We start from the raw sequence: 20,438 nt of genomic DNA, 5'->3' as shown, positions 1-20,438 counted from the left end.
AGATGAGGAAACCAGAACAGAAACCCATCTACAAAGGGCGTTTAAGTCAAACCAGGACTTTTGATTGTGCAGCATAATAGAATACAGTTGTGAGAGTAAAAACTACCTTTATTTCCCTATATTATCCCCTGCTACACTAATGCACTTATCCAAGCATTTCTAGTACTTGGATACCAGCACCATAGCAAGTTTTCTCATTACGATGAAGCCATGGAGGCGTTCACTTCTGAAATGCTGAGCTTCCAGGAACTCCTTTAAAGGTCCCCACCATAGGCAGAACAATGACCACCACATGACACATATACATTACAGGCACTTGACTGAGAGCTATTGCCTCAGTCTTGACCTCACTCCGAGCCATTTCCACATTTTAGGAGTTCCTGAAAGGCCAGGGTTTGTAATGTGAAGCAAGCAGTCTGATCATGGCTCTGGCAAACTGAGAAAACTATCTTCCTTGATGGTTTCCAAACACTAGTGTAACGCTGGGAGAAGTACATTAGTGTAGCAGGAGATTATATTGCAAAATAAAGGGCATTTTTACTCTGAAATCTGTGTTTTGTTATCTAGCACAATAAAAAGTTCCAGGTTGACTATTGATCGATATCAATATATTTATATATCAATACTTTATGCTTTCATAACACAGCCACAAAAATAGTGTGACTTATGGAGTAGGTTTTTATTCTTATAAACCTTAATTCAACCTGCTTTGAAATATAACAGCTACGTTATTTTACATGCTTATGCCATTAGTTTTAGTACTGGGTTTATAGTCCACCAGTTCCAATAGACTGATCGTGTGTAGTAGTGTATTTATAAAAAATGAAACATGAATACAAGTTAATCTAACAGGCAGGGCTGTGTGAGGTAAAAAAAAGAGGAGGGCGGACAAAAGAAGTGAGAAAAATAGCTGATTTCTTACTTTTTCCGACTTATTCATGGTTAAAGTATGTGGGAACTAATTTAATACTTGAGGAATTGATAAGAGACATGGTCATTTATAATTATATTTGCAATGCACCGTGACGGTAACTAGATTGGCGTTTGAGAGTTATTTCAAATGATTGCATGTCTTTGCCTTGTATAATGACCATGAAAAACTGTGATGAAAAGCATATGAGATACAATGTGCCATAAATAATAAACCTATCCTCGCCTGCCTCTTTCCAACTCCAAGCTCCAAATAGAAATAGTTCCTTTTTTCTCAGCTTTATCCGTTTTTTTTTCCTTTTTACTCTTTTTCTTTCTTCTCTTTTCCTTCTCCTCATACAAAGACTTTGACACATACACAGGGACACAAACTACCTAATGTAATGCAGTGGTTTTACAATCAAGCTATGAAAAACATGTCGGGTTTCAAATGGAACAAAAAGGAAAAAAAAAATTATACAAATTATTTTTTTTGAGCTCATAAGTGATCCACTTTAGACTTTAGTTACCTGGCTATGTGTCGCTTTCCCAAGAACCTAAAGTGCTGGAGACAGAGTCTGTCAGAGAGAGATGGAGAGATTAGAGAGAGTGAATGCTGACATGCAAAAAGAATACGCAGTGTACCGAAAACAGGAAACAGCACAGAGAAATGCTGTGAAGTTATCTGTTAAGTGATCGTCATATCCTCAGTAGAGACATGTGTCCCAACAAAAGAATGTGTCTATAAAAACTAATCGGAAGCGCTATAAAGTTATAAAAGGAGCGATTTATCACAAGACCAAAAGTTTTTTAAAGTCATGTAAGTTTAATAGGTTTCGGTTTCTGATTGCATGTTTTCTTTTTACTCACTTATCTTCTATACTGCTTTATCCTGTATTCAAGGTCGCGGGGACCTGGAGCCTATCCCAGAAGGCTTAGGGCACGAGGCAGGGTACACCTGGGACAAGGTGCTAATCCATCGCAGGGCACACACACGTACACTCACACTTTCATTCACATACTACGAGCAATTTTGGAATGGCAATTAGCCTAACCTGCCTATCTTTGGACTGTGGAAGAAAACCGGTGTACCCAGAGGAAACCCAACAAGCACGGGGAGAACATGCAAACTCCATGAACACAGACACGGAAATCGAAACCGGACCCTGAAGGTGCAAGGCGACAGGGCTAACCACTACACCACTATGCCGTCCATGTTTTATTTTGATCTATTTCAATTTTATTTACACACTTGAATGAACTTACCTCACCGCTCACACGCCATCCATGCATCTGCAATTTGTCAATCACTCTATCTTTCCATCTTTATACATTACATGGACTAAAGTATTTGTCCAAACACAGTGATATTGTATTCAAATACATATATTTCAATATGGAGTCGGCCCCCCTTTTGCAGCTAATCCTTTTCTTGAAAGGATGGCAACAAGATTTTGGAGTGTTTCTGTAGGAGTTCATGCCCATTCATTCTGTAGAGCATTTGTGAGGTTGGACGTGAAGGGCTGGCTCACAATCTTCGTTCCAGTTCATCCCAAAGGTGCTTTATGGGGTTGTGGTCAAGGCTCTGTGCTCGGGCCAGTCAAGTTCTTCCACACCGAACTCAACAAAGTCCACTGGGGCATAGTCATGTTGGAATAGAAAGGCGCCTTCCCCAAACTGTTCCCATAAAGTTGGAAGCATAGCATTGTCTAAGATGAATGTTTCGGTATGCTGAAGCATTAGGATTGCCAAAGGTCTGATTGCAACACCTGAATTGAATAATTAACAGGTTTGGCCAAATACTTTTGTCCATATAGTGTATCTACTGATAATTGTGGATATTAAGTCAACATTTATTAAAGATAACTTGGTACCACCAAGTTTCCACTGTTGGAACCTTAAGCAAGGCCCTTAACTGCTTAACTCGCTCTGGATAGGGGTGTCTACCAAATGCCTTGAATGTGCATAACTTACTCTAAGATGTTGAAGAAGTCCGAAATCTCCTGATGAATGGCTCGGTGCCAGTATGCAACCATGACCTCTGTAGCACAAAGAACAAGTCACACCCACTCATATCATCATACAGTACATCAATCATCAGAAAGAAAAAAAATATATATGTATATATAAACACTGGAATTGAACTGTTATTGATAGTGATATTTTCTGATTAGTGTGTATGTGTGTATAATGTACAGTACTGTATGTACTGTAAGCCCTGACCCCTTACCTTCTGATATGGTTTTCATAATATGCAGGAAGCACATAAGCAGACCGCGTGTCTCTGCCTGGTCCAGTTTGTCAAACCGTGAGCCAAAGCCAATCAAGGACTGCGGCCTGGCAAACTACACAAAGCATATCAATGTCATGTAAGGAATCTGTGTAGATGTACAGGGATAATACTGAGAATGAACTTCTCACCTTTTCACATCCGTCCATCTTCTCGCTGTTGCGGTCACTGTTGCTGGGGTTGGACTCGATGCTGATGAGCGAGCCTCGCGAATCGGTGTTGTTAGCCGTGGACACAGCAAGTGATGAGAACACTAAAGGAAAAGATTTTTGAGTGGACGCTTAGCTGCTTAAGTTCCCCGCCTGATTTTATGCATTGTGCTTCTCCAACATCCTTAACTGATCGCATATGTTTAAATAGGAAGAAGTACAGATGTTCCTAATAAACTGATTTCTGAGGATATATGTTACGCAAAAAAACAATCAACACCAACTTACAGTCAAAAAAACTGAACTATATTTGCAATACTTAATATAAAACACATTGTACAAGGCTTGAACAAGGCAGAGCCAGAGTTGAGATGATTTGACATGAAGGTGACCTGTTTTAATCCCACACACACCTGTAATAGAGTTGAGCACTTCCTTGGATAAGGCAGCGTCTACTGAGTTTGCAGGACGATTGCTGTGGCTACTCTGGCTGAGCAGTCCTCCTCCTACACTCACGTCATCTTTCGAACCCTAGAAAGAAAATCCGATTAAGACACTTGAAAAGTTGATTTAAGATTTCATTTAAGTGCATGACAGATATACAGGAGGGTCTGATTAACAGATTCATTTTTATTCATGACTAAAACAAAATATTAAGGATTGTTCAAGCACATCAATACAATAAAAGTTACAGCATTTAAGCCGAATTGTTTTAGATTAAAAAACTACATGAAGGACCTAAAAAAATGTTTGTGCAGGACAGAACTGGGTCATCTGCTGAAGTTAATAATTTACATACTATTTAACAGCAAACCTTGCCATGTGTTAATCTTCCTATACAACATTGACAAAAAGGATTATAACTAATAACAGCTGTAAACAATAATTTCCCCCAAAAGCATTTTTTTCTTCTCTCACAGACTTAATAAACCTCAAAGCATAGAGGGAGTTTTTTGCAACATCTCCTGTACAGTCCTGCCTTTGCTTCAATCCATTTCCACATGTTTGGGCCATTCAAGCAGTTCCTAGGAGGCCAGCGTTCGATCGATCGTGTCTCCGCTGTACTGGGTAAACGTTCTACCCTAATGGCAGTAGTGAAACGCTGGCATGAATGCAATAGTGTAGCAATTAAATTTATAGAGAAATAAAGGTAATCTCATAACCGCGTTCTGCACGATCAAAAGTCCCAGTTTGACTTGAATGCTATTTGTACATGAAAAAGCCAGCATTTATCATACAAATCCCTGTATAAGCTAATACGATTGATATAATGACATATTATTTCAATACACTGGAGAAAAATGATCCATGTTTAAACATATTAAAATGAAAGGAAAAATTTATCTTAATAAAATAGACATAGACACAATTAAGTATTCAACAGCACTATCATACATTTACCTTGTCTGTTTCTCAATACATAAGACAATTCAAAGTGAGTTTTCTGCGTTTTTGTGAATAGATGTCTAAGGAGTCCACCAGTACATCCAGATTAAAAACGTTTGTACCGACTTCTTTAGAAATAAAGCCTCTGGGGTGGATTTTTATTGGAATATGCTACAATTACAAATAATAAACCGTGAAGAATGTTCTGGTCTTTTGGAAGGCTGTATCTGTCCAGAAGACGGATACTCAACACTACTCATTTCTACTGTACTTTAAAGTTAAAAGCCAAAATCATCACAACTTCTCCATATTCCCAAATGTATGTGTACAGTATTTGTTTTACCTGGTCACTAGAGTTCAGGTAAATGGGGAACAGGTCTCTGAGGAAGAAGCGTGGCATGTTGTCCAGGATAAGACCATACAGCGGCAGATAAAGGGAAGCGATCCTGGCCTGCTTCTCCTAAATGCACACAGACACATATAGAATTGTTGTTTACACACAGATTACTGCAATACATTAGGTATAAAACAATAGGTATACTAGGGACAGCATATATAGTGTTTATTTTAGCATGGTTTTAACAATCTGTCAACCTGGCTATAGCTCTCTCTCTCTCACACACACACACACACACACACACACGCACACACACGTCCCAGTCTCTGCACATACATGGGTGGAGGCACCGAGCTTTAATATTTTCCTGCTGTTTCTGTGCTTTTCTTTCCAGCATTGTTCCTCACACACACACACACACACACACACACACACACAGTGTTTAAAGTGGCATACTACATAATAGCTTGATTTGATCTGCTGGAAACTAGAATACTAGTTTCGCTGAAAATCCATCATAGTGCCTTATTAGATAAAACCCAATGCATTTTCATCAAGAGGAAACTGATGTGAGTTAGCAGTCTCTGGCATATGCAAGGCTTTTGCAGGAATTCTGTCAATAACCCCGATGGAAAATTCCCCATATGATTCCCACTGGAGTTCATGGGGCAGTATCTACGTAAAGTCAAAGGATGGGGGGGCTACTAGTTTGAGATACTGCAGTACGGTCATGGGAAATGACAACTGCGTATATGGGACACTGCTAAAATGAATGGTTCCCTCCTCAAATAACTAACTCATAAAAATCCAATTGGAATCCTGTGGAATTTTAAATCCTACTTAAAAGTAAGCTCCACAAAAGTGTATCAGAAAACCCATAGAAATGAGACCATGTTCCAGTGGGTAAGCTTTAAATGAAATCCATTTGGACTATAAGCTAATAACAAACAATAAACTGCCATTAAAATCCCATATGCAGCGGTTCATCCAAGTTCCCAACGGATTCCGATTAAATACTCATTACGTATACACTGATTAGGCATAACATTTGGTGAGCTTGGGGAGTTCTTACATTGTGCGGAGACACAGACTCCATAACACCACTGAAGGAGTGCTGTGGAATCTAACACCAAGATGTTAAATGAATGTTCGCATGGGGCCTCCATCCAACAGGCGTCCGCTTCGAACTGGGGAGTCTGGAGGCCAAATCAAAATCAACACCTTGAACAATTCCTGAAGGATTTTTTTCACAGTGGAAGGGGGCATTATCCAGCTGAAAGAAGCCACTGCCCTTAGGGAATACCACTGCCATAAAGAGGTGCAGGTACAATAGATAGTAAATGGCAAATAACATCCATATGAATGCCAGAATCCAAGGTTTCCCAACAGAACATTGCTCAGAGCATCACAATGCATTCACCAGCTCACCTTCTTGCCATAATACAGGTCATCGGGTAAGCAATGCAAACTACTGTACCTGGTCATCCGCACGATACATCAGACCAGGCCACCTTCTTCTCTTGCTCCATGGTTCAGTTCTTATGCTCACATTTCAATTATAGGTCAGCACGGACACTCTGACTACACAGACCCATACAGAACAAGCTGTGAAGCACTGCGCATCCTGACACCTTCTATCATACAGTAGCCAGCATTAATTTTGTCAGCAATTTGTGCTATAGGAGCTCTTCTGTGGGATCGAAACATACAAGCTAGTATGTACTCCCATGCACATCTACTGTAAGAGCCTTGGGCATCCATGACCCGGAAAAACCTGCAGTTTTGGAGATGCTCTGACTCAGTCGTCTGGCCATCACCCGTCTCAAAATATTTCCTACTTGCAAATTATGAACTGATTATTCACTGATAAATTCCACCACTTGACAGATGGCATTGAACTAGATGATGGCTGATCAGTGAATATCTGTAAAAATCAACTGTAAATATTCAAAAACATAAACACCGCATGAGAAATGAAGACCTAAAGTATAGATCATGGATATGATCATGCTTGGGTTCACTACTTACTTACCGATAAATTTCTACGAACACACACACACACACACACACACACACACACACACACAAAACACTACATACTACAAGAAAATATACGTAAGTCTTTGATCCAAACTATCACGGATCCATTCTTCATCTTACAGTTCCCATGGAGACAAGGTTTGGTTCCTGTTTCCGTCCTGATCCGGTTTCCCCTGTAGTGCTCAATTGTGTCTTTGTAGCAAGTCTTATCATGCATTATTGTCATAAATCTCAGTTTTTCTTTTTGTTTTGTAAACATAGTGTTTCATAGTTCTGCTAATTTACTGATTTTTGACTCTAGTTCTCATTTCTGGGAAACCTGTCAGTGTTTTGACCCCTGCGATGGACCAACAAAAGATTTGCTCTAAATAAACCAACTATCAAGTTTACGCACTTGCTTCTACTGAAATACAATTTTGAGCTATGCAAAAGAGTATTTCTTTAAATATATATTTAAATAGTGGTATATTAATACATTAATACACAGCATGGATTAAAGAAGGTTTTACGGTTACCTTTAGGGCGTAACGGGAATCCAGGGAGTGCTTGGCCATCAGGCTCTTCAGACTGGCCAGAGCTAGGTGCCTGATATCCTGTTCATCTTGGAGAGCCAAGCCGAGTTCCCTCAACAGCAGACCTGTCAGGAAATGTTTTCTGCAGAACTCCCCAGTCAGGCTGTACTCTGGCATATCCACTAGGGGGTGACAGAGAGCAAGACAGAGTCATTTGACATTTAAAGAGGAAATCAACCAAATGTCAGATATTTACAGCCCTTAACAAGATGATATGATGAGCTGAAACAATTGGAGCTTGAGATGCATGATGTTGTAAAACAGTATGTATCACAAGACCTAACCTGAATGTGATTATTCCAATAAACACAATTTAATAAAATTACTTAATGCTTAATAATTACCCTGAGCACTTTGTGATTCCGGCGAGGCCTTGTCTGATGGGATGAACAGAAATGGAGGAAAGAATGTTAATGGAATGCTGTATGTGATAAATGAGGACAAGACCAATGAGGTAAGAGCAAAGCCTGGCTTTGGAGCTGGCTGACCTGTGATTCGTGCAGAAGGAATGGGCAAGCTGAGAGGGATATAGTGCTCGTGGTTGCACACCTCCCTCAAGAAGTCAAACTTGAACTCGCAGAGCATCTGCGCAAAAACAAAAAATAGAATCAGTCAAACTTGGGGACTCGTATAATGCAGATAGAAGAGGAATGCGAACCGAACTTCATATGCAAAGGTTTAGAAGTTCCATGTGGATTGTGCTACCTTGTTGTCACTGTTTGTGATCATGTTGATGTAGTTGCTGATGAGTTTGAAAGTAAAACCCCTGTCCATCAGAGTGAAGCAGCGCTGTGAAAGAACACACACTGTTACATGAGAAATGCAAAAAGTACACTCAATGACATCACGTGAAAAAGGCCAAAATGCTAAACACTAAAGCTCAACATCCATGTGAAACCACCTCCATCAGGGGCTTGAACTAGCGTAAAGCACAAGCACTCACTTTTACAAAGGCAGCAATAGCCTGGCTGGCACTGCGAGTCTCATCAGGCAGATCCTTGCTCTTCCAGAAGATGTGATCTGACATCGTCATGATGAGGGTCTCCAAGTGGCTCAGGAAGGTGCCTGGGAACCGCTGCGACCGATGAGCCTGTTGATATACACAGATGACCTTTTATACTGAAGTGAATGTGGGTGTGCATGAGATAGGAAGTCAAACACAAGGCACAATCTTTAGAACTAGTTCTGCAAGATAAGAATACAATGCCTCAAAAAAAACCAAAAAAAAAAAAACCACGTATTATGTGAAAGATGGGTATTTACGTTTAATTTTTCGGAATCGACCAGCTGCTGGGCCATGGACTTCACTATGATTTCCAGAAAGAACCAAGAAAACTGTAGAAGAAAAAAAAATGAATGAAATGTGAAATGTGAAATAAAGTTATTAATGAAAAATTGTACCTTGTGCCAGGTATGTATTGCAGGAAGAATGTGCGACTGTGTTGTCTAACCTTGAGGATGTTTTTCACAGCCGAGTGCTCGTTGCTCTTGAGGTCAGAGTTCATGCCTTTCGCCAGCTCCTCATGCACGGTCCGGAATCCGTGCGCCTCAGTCTTAAACACAAACTGAAGCACACATTCAAAACAAGGAAAAAAAAAATGAAGGGCTTCATTTTAAAACATTTAACCCTGCATGCCATGCATGTTTGAAGCTGTAAACTGTTAAAACATAAAATTTACAAAATAAAACGTAAATTTATTATTAAAAAAACATAAAACTAAAAATATTAAAAGTCATTCTAAAAAAAGTGCATCTTAAGTTTTGCCTAAAAAAGCAATAAGATAGCAAACAAAATAGAACAAATTTATAAAAGACATACATTATGATGTTATGATGGTATCAAAAGTGCTCAGCTTGTATTTTGTAGCACACAATAGCTTTTTCATAGGAAAAATATCTCTATTTCTCTTTCTACTTCTTTTCGTCTCTGTATGCAACTAACTCTGCCTCTGATTTCAAACACCTGTAACCTTATTAAGTGCGTCCCAAAAAGGAACACACAAGTATGCATAACGGTCAGAGCGGGTGACGAAATACCCGCTTTAAATACCGTACACCACTGTAAATATGTGACACAACAGACACAGGGCCATGCAGATATGTAGTGAGGTAAAAGTACAAATATATGCTGTAGGATGTAGTGGAGTAAAAGTAAAGCATATCATATAATAAAACCTTTCTAGTAAATTACAGGCTGAAAATAACCTTTTTATTTCACCTCTGGCTGCTGATACAGTTAGCTGGCTTTACCAACCTAGTACAATGCCTCATGCATTTAATATGTAAATCAAACATAAATACAAACCCAAAGTGATGTGTAGAAATGTTGTTTAGGACTAATTATTTATAATGATTACTGATTTTCATCAGAACCCTGGATGTGGATTTATGATCATAAAAACATTCTATACAATGAAAATTCTGACTCTAATAAGGAACTGCTCGACCCCACAGCAGAGATCTTTTGTTCTCTGTCTTCATTCAGGGTGCGAGGCACTGCTGGCTCATCCACAAACAACACTGTACGCATAGTGTTTACAAGACACGATAATACCAGAGTGAGTAATCTCAGTGCTCTCTTTCCCTTTTTCTTATTTATTTCCTCCTTCGACGCACACACCCACCCCGACGCGCGCACACACACATACACACACACACACACAAATGATGCAGGATGTGGCTGTTTTTCATGGCTGCTGTTTTTATTCTCTGCTACACCTCACATCCTCTTAATACGCGTTGAGCGTTCGTATTTAAAGCTGAGCGTCACAGTGACCCTGTGAAACACCGCACACATACACACATATACACATACATGCATACACACCCCGCAATGCAGAACACTAGCAGAGCAAAAACCTCTTGACTGGTTACAAGCGCAGACACCATACCAATCAGTTGCCATGGTTACGTACGCTGCCCTGCTCATCGGTTTACCCTCCCTCCTTTCTCCTCTCTCTCAGCGTCCTCCGAAGATCGAGTGTCTCCTTGGTCGTTTGCACAGAACATGAAACAGGTCCTGTTTTACCCTCTTGCTTTCTAGCTCTCTCTACCATTTAAAAAAAAATAAAAGAATTGTTTCACATTTGTCACCCAGAGATATGAGTGTCTGTAGGTGCATGTCCAAATGACATGCTTCCTGTCCAGGGCTGCCTTTGGTCAAGCATGCCTCACTGCTACAGTAATTGCAAATGCAATATTCTTTTAAACTGGTATTCTGGGAAACATTTATTTTTTTTATGCGGTATATACAGTAAGCATGGCATTTCCTAGAAGGCCATGTGCATAAGAGTGAACGGGAGGACACGGTACTACTTAGCATTCTCGTGCAACATTCGATATGGTCAATGTACACACCTTTATGTAGGAGTGCATATAGTGGTCCAGATTTTCTTCATGGCACTTGGCAAGGATGTGAACTAGAACTCTGAAGAAAACAAAAAAAGGAAGTGAAAAGGCGGTCATGACGCATAACTGCAAATCAAAATCCTCAGTGATGCAAACAAACATATTTTTAAAAAAAGTGAAAAAGAAAATAATAATATGAAGGTCGTTCAGGTCAAACCGAGACTTTTGATCATTCAGAATAACAAAACAGATGTATGAGAGGAAAAACCTCCTTTATTTCTTTGTATGTTTCCCTGCTACACTAATGCCCCTATCCCAGCTCTTCACTAACGCTTGGATACCATCAAGGTCGAAAGTTTTCTCAGGAACGTTGAATCGCTGGCCTCCCAGGAACTCCTTTAATGACCCAAACATGTCAAAATGGCTTGGCGCGAGGTCAGGACTGTATAGGTTCTTTAAAATGTTTGCACAATACTGTGCTTAAAGTTTTCTATAAATGTTAATCACCTTCATACATGAGAAATTAAATCATAAGTCCCGGTCTGACTTGAATGTCCATCTTTTTTTTTTACAGTCCAAATCAGATGCTCTACCCTGATTTACTGCATCATATAATTATCGAAAAATCTCAAAGCTATTTTTATGCTTCTTTCAACTGATAGTTGTGGCTTCTCTAATAGACCTTCTATACCTAGTGGTGGTAGTGGTGACATCATCCGAGTCGTTCTGAATGAGGACTTTGAACAGCTGGTTAAAGAGGATGGGCAGGAAGCGAATAATTACGTGGTTCCTCTCCATACTAAGGAGGCCCTGATGAGATAAACCGAGCAGAATCAGATTTGGAGTCAAAAGAAATGATTAGTCTAACATTTTTAAAGAACAGTCAGTAGATTATCTTTTTACCTTTAGGCAGTTGAGAAAGTTTGAGGTAGGTGGTTGTGAGAGATCTGTCTCTCGTTTTTGGCACTGCTGGAAGAACCGGTTAAGATGGGGGTCCTGCAAAGGTCCATACAATATTCCAACTCTGTTCATGTTGACAACACCTAGGTATTTTAAATACAAATGAAAGTAAAGCTGCTTGTTTTCTTACCTGAGTGTATACTGTGGACAGTACCAGTGTTGACACCTTGAAAACAGGCTTTCCTCCATCTACCCATTTCACATCTGATCCGTTCTGGGAAAATAACAGTTAAACAGATGTGCTTTGATGTTAATATCAGTCAAAACTTTGCTTCTGCCAATCCTGACTAGTTCCAAAATATGAGATAATTTAACTGGAGGAATCAACTACAATCGGAGACAGGAGAGTTGAATTATTTTCAGACACGCTAATCAGAAACTAAATCGTTCTTTCTTTCTTTCATGTTAAGTAACCGGTATCGTATTCTGGGAACTCTGGGAGTGCAAGAGTGGAACATGCCTTATGAGTCCCAGGGGACCGTGCACACACATTCACACCTGTATACACAACCACAGTGATTAAAAGGAGCCAATCTAATCCCTATTAGTATTATTTTCTTTATTGGAAGGTGGAAAACAAAATGTAAACCTATAGGAAACCCATAAGGACCTGGTGAGAACATTGCTACACCACATTAACTCTACTGTAGTGTTTACTAAGAAGAAGAGTATCATTGAGCTCATCAGTGAATAAATACGTGATATGATTATTAGAAAGGATGGTACAAGTACAGTCCTTCGGGTTTAATTTGGCCACATACTGGGCACTTGTTTATGTGAGTTACCATATAGGTTATAATTGTTTTCTCTATAGCTACTATTAATTATACAGTATATTATGATGTTTTATGATGTAAAGCCTCTTAATCAACTTTAAGTTTTAATTTGCATTTAAATGTAATCACTTGCATTTCTTCAGTCTTGCATGTTTTTAGTTCTAGTGGGTAGGGTGTGGTTAGTTCAGGCAAAACCAAAGTGCTATGCATTTGCATCCTGAAAAGGTGGAAATTTCTGCTGGAGTCAGAAATTAGACAATAACATCGCACACAGGTAAGTGAAAATCAGAAAGCAATATAAAGTCAATATATTGTAAGAGTAAATAAACTGGAACATATGAGGAAATAAGAAACCGTGGTTTAGACGTAAAACAAAGGGGTGTTCAGGTCAAACAGGGACTTTTGCTTCTGCAGAATAACAGAACACAGTTATGAGATTAAATACTCTACACTAAAGCAACATATCCCAAGTGCTTGAAAACTATCTAAGGTAAAGGTTTCGTTCATAATCAGAATGCCTGCTTCACAACCGAAACGCTTGCCTCCCAGGAACTCCACTGTTGGGCCCTTGAGCAAGGCCCTTAACCCTCAACTGCTCAGATGTATAATGAAATAAAATTGTAAGTCTCTCTGAATAAGAGCGTCTGCCAAATGCCTAAATGTAAAATGTAAATGGTTTTAAAGGGATTTTATGCCTACATGAGAAATTTAATCACAGATCCCAGTTTGACTTGACATAAACATAACTCACTTACATAAAAGACAACAGGGATTTTCATAGACTAACTAAATACAAAACAATGCGATTATCCAATGATAGAACAGGATGGGCAAGCATTGTTTGGTACAGTTTCAGAAATAGTTCTTGATAGTTACTGTAAATGTTCTTGGATTCATACAAGGGTGTTATACGAAAGCACTCACTTATACAGTATGGACAACCAAAGAAACTTTATCAGTCCCAAATTTAACCTTGTGTGTATCACAACATGCTCTTCAGTAGCACAGGAAGAGCTAAAACAGATACCAATTTTCAACCATTTGCTCTTACCTTATTGGATGAAGGCTCTTTAATAAGCAGGTACCCACTGGGTAGAGTGCATGAGACTGGCACATTAAACTCCTGAGATGTCAGACGGCCATCTTTAAGAAGCGGCAGCCATGCATAGCCCACTGATTCACCCGCAGACACAAACACACACACAGAATGTATAACAGGTACATTTTATAGCTTTTTATCAAAGAGCTTACAGCTTTCTACTGTATGTACATAGTCTGTTTCTTATACCTGGAGTTTCAAGAGCCTCTTTCTTTTTAGAATTGGTCTTGGCATTGATATCACAGGTCACGTGAAAAAACGAGAAGAGGAGATGGTGCTTCTCATGGAGCTGTGTGGGCAGCTCGATTTTCACCTATTATCAGAGAAAAATTAAATTCAGAATCCTCAAACAAAACAATAATGAGTCTGAATACAGGTGTGGTTAAAGCAAAGAACCTCATCATAAAAGTCGGGGTTCTGCGAGTGGTGAAGAACTATAGAGGAGGCAGCTGTGGTGAAAACTGGGCCTCCCGGTTTTCCATAGATGCACTGTGTGTAGAAACAGAATGGACATCTTAGTCTCTATTTCTGAATAATACAGAAATGGAAAAAAAGGACAGAAAAGAGATGGAACCTTTGGTTTCTTTACCTTTAGTGGTTTGGCATACTCTTCATCAGAATTTCGAAACTCTACATAAACTGCAATATTCCGGGCCTGTAAAGAAAAAAACAAAACAAAACAAATAAAAATTTTAAAAGTATAAATGATCCACATTTTTTATGAATATTTTATCAATGAAAAACACACTTTAACGGCTTAGAAATCACACTTATGGTTAAGCACTTGTTGCATTTATGAGGGGCGTTCAAATGTTTTTGTTAGTTTTGGACTGCGTTTCCCAGGATGCACCTCGTCAGGTGATGGGAACACTCACCTGAACCGAGATGGCTCATTAGTTTTGTTATAAATAGCCTGTCTAAGTTCAATTCAATTTAATTGTATTTATTTAACGCTTTAAACATTGTTCATTGTCTCAAAGCAGCTTCACAAAAATGAAAGAAATTTTTAAAAAGAAAATTGTTCTAAGTTTTGTTTCGGGTTCTTGCATATGTTTGTTTTCTCCAGGGCCTGTTTCTGTTTTAGGGGGCTGTGACAGTGACGCCGTGGCGAGCTGACTTTGTGGCCAGTCGACTTGCCATCCGGAGTAACATCATGAAGCGCACAGGTGCGAGTGGAGCAATATACTGTGAAGCGCCTCAAAGAGAGACTGGACAAGGTGAGCGAGCAGCCAACCATGATGAAGCTCGGGGTGACGTGATTTCCCACACCGAACATGAGGTACGGGCCAGGAGGTCTATGGGTGGCAGTGACCAGGGTGAAGAGGCAACCAGGACTGTGTGTCATTGGAGGGCAGAGAGCAAGGAGTATCGAGTATTAGAACTCCAACAGCAAGCAGGTGAGCTCATCATGGAGATCAACGTGTGCCGTGCTGCTAAAGATCTTAAACGTATTCAACCCCTGGTGGAGAAGGGTGAACAGCTCCAAAGACAGCTTGTCCAGGTTAACAAAAAGGCAGGTAAATCTAGTTAGCTGAGGTGGAGGACCTGCCGGAGAGTCAAGCTGGATACCCAGACCTGCCAGTTAGCCTCGGTGGAGGCCCACACCTGCCAGAGAGCCTCTGTGGAGGCCCAGACCTGCCAGAAAGCCTCGGTGGAGGCCCAGACCAGTCAGAGAGCCTCGGTGGAGGTCCAGACCAGTCAGGGAGCCTCGGTGGAGACCCAGACCAGCCAGAGAGCGGGGGTGGTGGCCCAGACCTGCCAGTTAGCTTTGGTGGAGGCCCAGACCAGCCAGAGAGCCTCTGTGGAGGCCCAGACCTGCCAGAAAGCCTCGGTGGAGGCCCAGACCAGTCAGAGAGCCTCGGGGGAGGTCCAGACCAGTCAGAGAGCGGGGGTGGAGACCCAGACCAGCCAGAGAGCGGGGGTGGTGGCCCAGACCTGCCAGTTAGCTTCGGTGGAGGCCCAGACCAGCCAGAGAACCTCGGTGGAGGCCCAGACCAGCCAGAGAGCCTCGGTGGAGGCCCAGACCTGCCAGAAAGCCTCGGTGAAGGCCCAGACCAGTCAGAGAGCCTCGGTGGAGGCCCAGACCTGCCAGAGAGCTGGGGTGGAGGCCCAGACCTGCCAGTTAGCCTTGGGGGAGGCCCAGACCAGCCAGAGAGCCTCGGTGGAGGCACAGACCAACCAGAAAGCCCTGCTGTAGGCCCAGTTAACCTATAAATCTCTGCACTGCTTGAACCACTGCTCGCTCTTTAGCCCGGCTTTGAGGACGTCGTGCTTCCGTCTCCGCCCAGCTTTGAGGATGTCATGCTTGCGCTTCCACTCGGCTTTAAGGACGTTGTGCTGTTGCACACTCCACCGGCCAGGCTTAAGGACAACCCAGTTCCTGCTCTGGTGCCCACCGGCTTCGTCGACTCAGTACCCGCTCGGCTCCCACCTGACTTAATCCTCTGCTTTCTACATAAAGCACTTTTCCCAGTGTTTCACTAGTGAATATATATATATATATATATATATATATATATATATTAATTTTTTTTTTTATAAATCTTTTTTGATTTGAACATCCCTCAAACCTACAGTCTTATTATAATGCTTATATTTAGAAAATCAATAGATCTCACAGCAAATATTTTATTAACATTTCTTTACTGGCCGACACTCTTGCCTTTAAAAAAAATAATACCTTTAGTCATACTGTACCTTGGCAAAACTTTTCTGGCTATCATATTTAAGGTGTTTGGGGTAGACGTAAATGTGGTTCTTGTAAACACGGTAAGGTTGAGCGAATTTGGCTGAGTCTTGCAGGAACTCGTCGACCTCCACGGTGGGAGCGTGTAGACTGCAATCCTCGAACGGTTTCACAGGAACATATGACGATGTCACAGAGTCTGGAGGATAAAAATGTCATGTGTTACGACAGTGAATATTTTTCTTAGCGAAGCTTAGTGGACGCAGTTTGCAACTGAGCAGAACAAATGAGCAGGATCGCATTTAACTGTCAGTTACTACGAGCAAAAAAAGCTTTGTAAATTTTGTACTACCAGCTGTTGCATCTCTTTCCAATTTGTAGTAAGGTGATTGTAAAGCCAGTGTGTAAAGATGCTTAACATGCTACATCTTAATATAAGATTTATTTTAAATTAATCTTAAGCTAAATCATCCATGATACTGTATAATACCAGATTTGTTCATTACTTGGTGTCACAACAAAGGAAATAACTATTAATCATGTAATGACTTGATGTACAGTGAACACATAAGGACAGTAACTAATGTGAAAGCTACTTTAAAAAATAATCTGGACAATATTACCAATATGCTATATTAATTATTTGCTTTTATGAGTGCTGATATAGTGCATAACAGCACTGAGTAATCTACCTAGTGTATATATATCACTCTGTGTTACAGGTTTTCTGATAATCATTAATTAAACTACTGTAAATGTCGGTCGCCGACATGGATAAAAATAGGTAACAAGTAAGTATGTATATTACATTAATGATATTAATATCACAATGACAATATCACGTCAGGGAGTGCTGTTGTGCTGAATATCACAACAAACTCATCATCGTCTTATCATCTATACACCTTTATCTTGTATACGGGATCATGGGTGGCCTGGACCCTTTTCCTGAAGACTTAGGGCACAAGGTGGTGTACACCCTGAAGAGGGTGCCAACCATCACAGTGCACACACACATACTGTACACATTCATTCACACATTACGGGCAATCTGGGAAGACCAATTAACCTATTTTGCATGTCTTGGCTTCAATTATATTTCCACTTTAGAATATCAGCTAACATGCGGAATTGTGAGGTTGAATAAGGCATAGTGTTTAAAGGAATGGTAGTGTGCTACTGTATGTCCTTGTCCCACACACCAAGTAGTTCCCTTGATCAGGGGTTACAGAGGAATTTTGAATTTGTATTAGAAAATAGTTAGCTTTGTATGGTTCAGAGACAATTCAGTAAAAAAATAGAATCAGTTACTATGGAGACAAAATGTTGTTTAAGATGACAATGTTATCGAATCTTGCTGAAAGTGCTTCTGTGACTGGTTTCTAATGTGGATTTTGGCAGGCAGCTGTTCTCCCCTCTTTCCAGTACTGCAAACCACACTGACCTACTTTGACCCATGCCGGCACCCGACATTTAAGTAACACAGAGTAATACATATACACTATGTAATGTAGATATCCCGGTGCTGTTATGCGCTATATCAGTACTCATCCAATCAGATTCCTCGGTCAGAAATAACTGTTGTGAAATTATTATTGTGAAATTAAATTGTTATCACTAATATTCAGTCACTCATCGTCTATACCGCCTGTATTCAGGGTCACGGAGGGGGTTGGGGGGATGGGGGCTTGAGCCTATTCCAGGAGACTTAGGGTACGAGGCGGGGTACAGCCTGGACAGGGGGCCTATCTATCGCAGAGAACAAACACATACACATATTACGGGCAATTTGGTAATGCCAATCAGCCTAATCTACAGGTTTTTGGACCGTGGGAGTAAACTGGAGTACCAGGGGAAACCCACCAAGCACGGGGAGAACATGCAAACTCCATGCCACCCACTAATATTCGATTAAATTTATATAGCACTTGGTGGCTTGCATTGTGTCCAAATATGTATCTTCGCCTCTGTGTATTTATATTTCTGACCTTCAAAGTGGGCAAGTCATGTTTCTGTGGTGCCGTACAGTAAGTCACATTGACAATCTTGTAATAGTTATCTACTGTATAGCCAGTGCTGTGTCAGGAGTTTCAGGGTACAAACTGGTTCTCAAATATCATGCGTCAGTTTAGATACAGTACATCAGACAACTTTGTCTAACTTTAGGCAATAAAAGAAGTCTGACTACAGAGTGACAGATAATGCCATCAGCCAATCCTGGGAGGAAGAGAGTAAGACAGTTCAATATAATTAAATCGATTGTGTTTTAGCCTTTTTTTCCCCTTGCTGTACTAGTAAGGCATTGATTTGTTCCTTCATTATGTGGGAAGCTAGTACAGATAGTCAGCCAGCTGCAGAACTGTTTTAGCTAAAGGGATCTTGATACGCATACTGTAACTTTAAATGTTGCATTTTTTATTTCTCTTGTTACCACATTTTTATAGCAGAAATGTACTGTAATGATGTATGGGAACTGCTGCTTCATGAGACAGTCATAGCAACCATGACATTTACAGCTGTGAGATTGTTATAACACTACTGTAACTGTGAGTAACTGTAAGGCATGAATACTTGGGCTGCGTTCCAAACTGCACACGCACTAAATAACATGTGGGAACGAACATTTTTGGTGCCCTTAATACTTAGGCGTATTATATTACTTTGTACATACTGTATGTAGCAGCTTTATGTTCTTGATAGCGTTTATTTGAGTAAGTCTTACTGGGATGTTCCATTGGGACACAGTCCACACTGATCTCTAGGCTACCAGGGATGGTCTGGAGTTTACTGGTTTTCTCTGCCCTGGAAAAAAAAAAAAAGCACATGAGTTAGACACTTGTACTGTAAGTCAGCGATGCATTGTGAAATTGAAATTTTGTGAAATTGACTTTTTTTGTACCGTCTGTACTCTGTGATGAGCTTGACCAGGTCTTCAGTGGAAATCTTGTTGCTCTCCTGCTTGAACAGAGGAGAGAAGCGAGATTCCCGATCCACTGTGCCCTGGTTATCCTTAAATACCGACCTGAGAGACAGACAGACAGAAGGAATGAGAGGCTTTTGTTACACAGAAACGACTTTGCAAACTGGCTGACATTACAAATTCCACCATAAGTTCTTCACTCCATAACAACAGTATGCATTCAATTTATCTTAAGCGAAACCGAGTCACATTTTCCACATCGGTGTGTTTGAGCCGTTGCAGTTTTTGCAGCTTTCCTGTTTCCGGGACAAAATATTTATGGCTGTGAGTGAATAAAAGGTGATTACACTTACCTTACCGACCACGCAAAAGGCATGCGGTACTTCCCCAGCTTGCTGCAGAACTGCTTGTTGGATTTCAGCATCTTTTGAACAGTCTGAAATACAAGACACAGAACTGTAAAAGAGGAAATAAAAAAAAAAAAACTGGTTTTTATAACGTTTAAAAAGTGTCCTGAACATTTTTTATAATTTTTTTTTTATTTTGCTCTGACACCTACAGTATACAGTGCGAGTTTAATGGTTCAAAGGTGCCTCGTTTTTGGCAAGCTGCTATAAAGTCTGTGCGATCCATTTAGTCTAGGGATCCAGTTTTTTGTAAGGAGGTTCGGGGTATTTTAGGTCAATTTGAAGAATTCTTAAACCATCTGCGCTCTGAATGATGAAGCACTTAAAATAGGACTTTACAAGATATTTCTTCTGGAGCTCTTCGAGGGGAAGGAATGCACAAACACAACCATGTTTCCAATCGTATGGCTTTGTAAGTACAACAGAGACTCCTGTGCTGGACCATTATTAGTGCCTTTACACAGCATTCCTGGGGAAATATATGGAGGAAGGATGAAATCTACTGTAGCATATATTATGCAGTTCAAAGGAATGAATACCCGCTCCTTTGAGGAAAGCA

General features: G+C 40.4%; 1 protein-coding gene across 3 annotated transcripts in view; it reads right to left on the bottom strand.

Annotated features, from left to right (window-relative positions):
• dock10 (dedicator of cytokinesis 10) overlaps nt 1-20,438 on the bottom strand; it is a 116,443-nt gene that overhangs the window by 15,526 nt on the left and 80,479 nt on the right. For all 3 annotated transcript variants that reach the window (XM_053487128.1, XM_053487127.1, XM_053487129.1), the window contains exons 14-38: nt 19,826-19,908; nt 19,452-19,574; nt 19,275-19,354; nt 16,564-16,751; nt 14,456-14,521; nt 14,263-14,355; nt 14,056-14,179; nt 13,819-13,940; nt 12,122-12,205; nt 11,935-12,027; nt 11,723-11,841; nt 11,041-11,110; nt 9,135-9,248; nt 8,947-9,018; nt 8,627-8,773; nt 8,389-8,472; nt 8,172-8,268; nt 8,028-8,060; nt 7,627-7,805; nt 5,078-5,194; nt 3,762-3,879; nt 3,331-3,452; nt 3,140-3,254; nt 2,884-2,950; nt 1,440-1,487 (exon numbers count right to left, since the gene is read on the bottom strand). In XM_053487128.1, the coding sequence (XP_053343103.1) occupies nt 1,440-1,487; nt 2,884-2,950; nt 3,140-3,254; nt 3,331-3,452; nt 3,762-3,879; nt 5,078-5,194; nt 7,627-7,805; nt 8,028-8,060; nt 8,172-8,268; nt 8,389-8,472; nt 8,627-8,773; nt 8,947-9,018; nt 9,135-9,248; nt 11,041-11,110; nt 11,723-11,841; nt 11,935-12,027; nt 12,122-12,205; nt 13,819-13,940; nt 14,056-14,179; nt 14,263-14,355; nt 14,456-14,521; nt 16,564-16,751; nt 19,275-19,354; nt 19,452-19,574; nt 19,826-19,908 (2,558 nt within the window). The remainder of the gene's footprint in view (nt 1-1,439; nt 1,488-2,883; nt 2,951-3,139; nt 3,255-3,330; nt 3,453-3,761; nt 3,880-5,077; nt 5,195-7,626; nt 7,806-8,027; nt 8,061-8,171; nt 8,269-8,388; nt 8,473-8,626; nt 8,774-8,946; nt 9,019-9,134; nt 9,249-11,040; nt 11,111-11,722; nt 11,842-11,934; nt 12,028-12,121; nt 12,206-13,818; nt 13,941-14,055; nt 14,180-14,262; nt 14,356-14,455; nt 14,522-16,563; nt 16,752-19,274; nt 19,355-19,451; nt 19,575-19,825; nt 19,909-20,438) is intronic.

Source organism: Clarias gariepinus, chromosome 25, assembly GCF_024256425.1.
Source record: "Clarias gariepinus isolate MV-2021 ecotype Netherlands chromosome 25, CGAR_prim_01v2, whole genome shotgun sequence".
NCBI lineage: Eukaryota > Metazoa > Chordata > Actinopteri > Siluriformes > Clariidae > Clarias > Clarias gariepinus.
The sequence above is the reverse complement of the archived record's forward strand: the minus strand, read 5'-3'. Positions and strand labels throughout refer to the sequence as shown.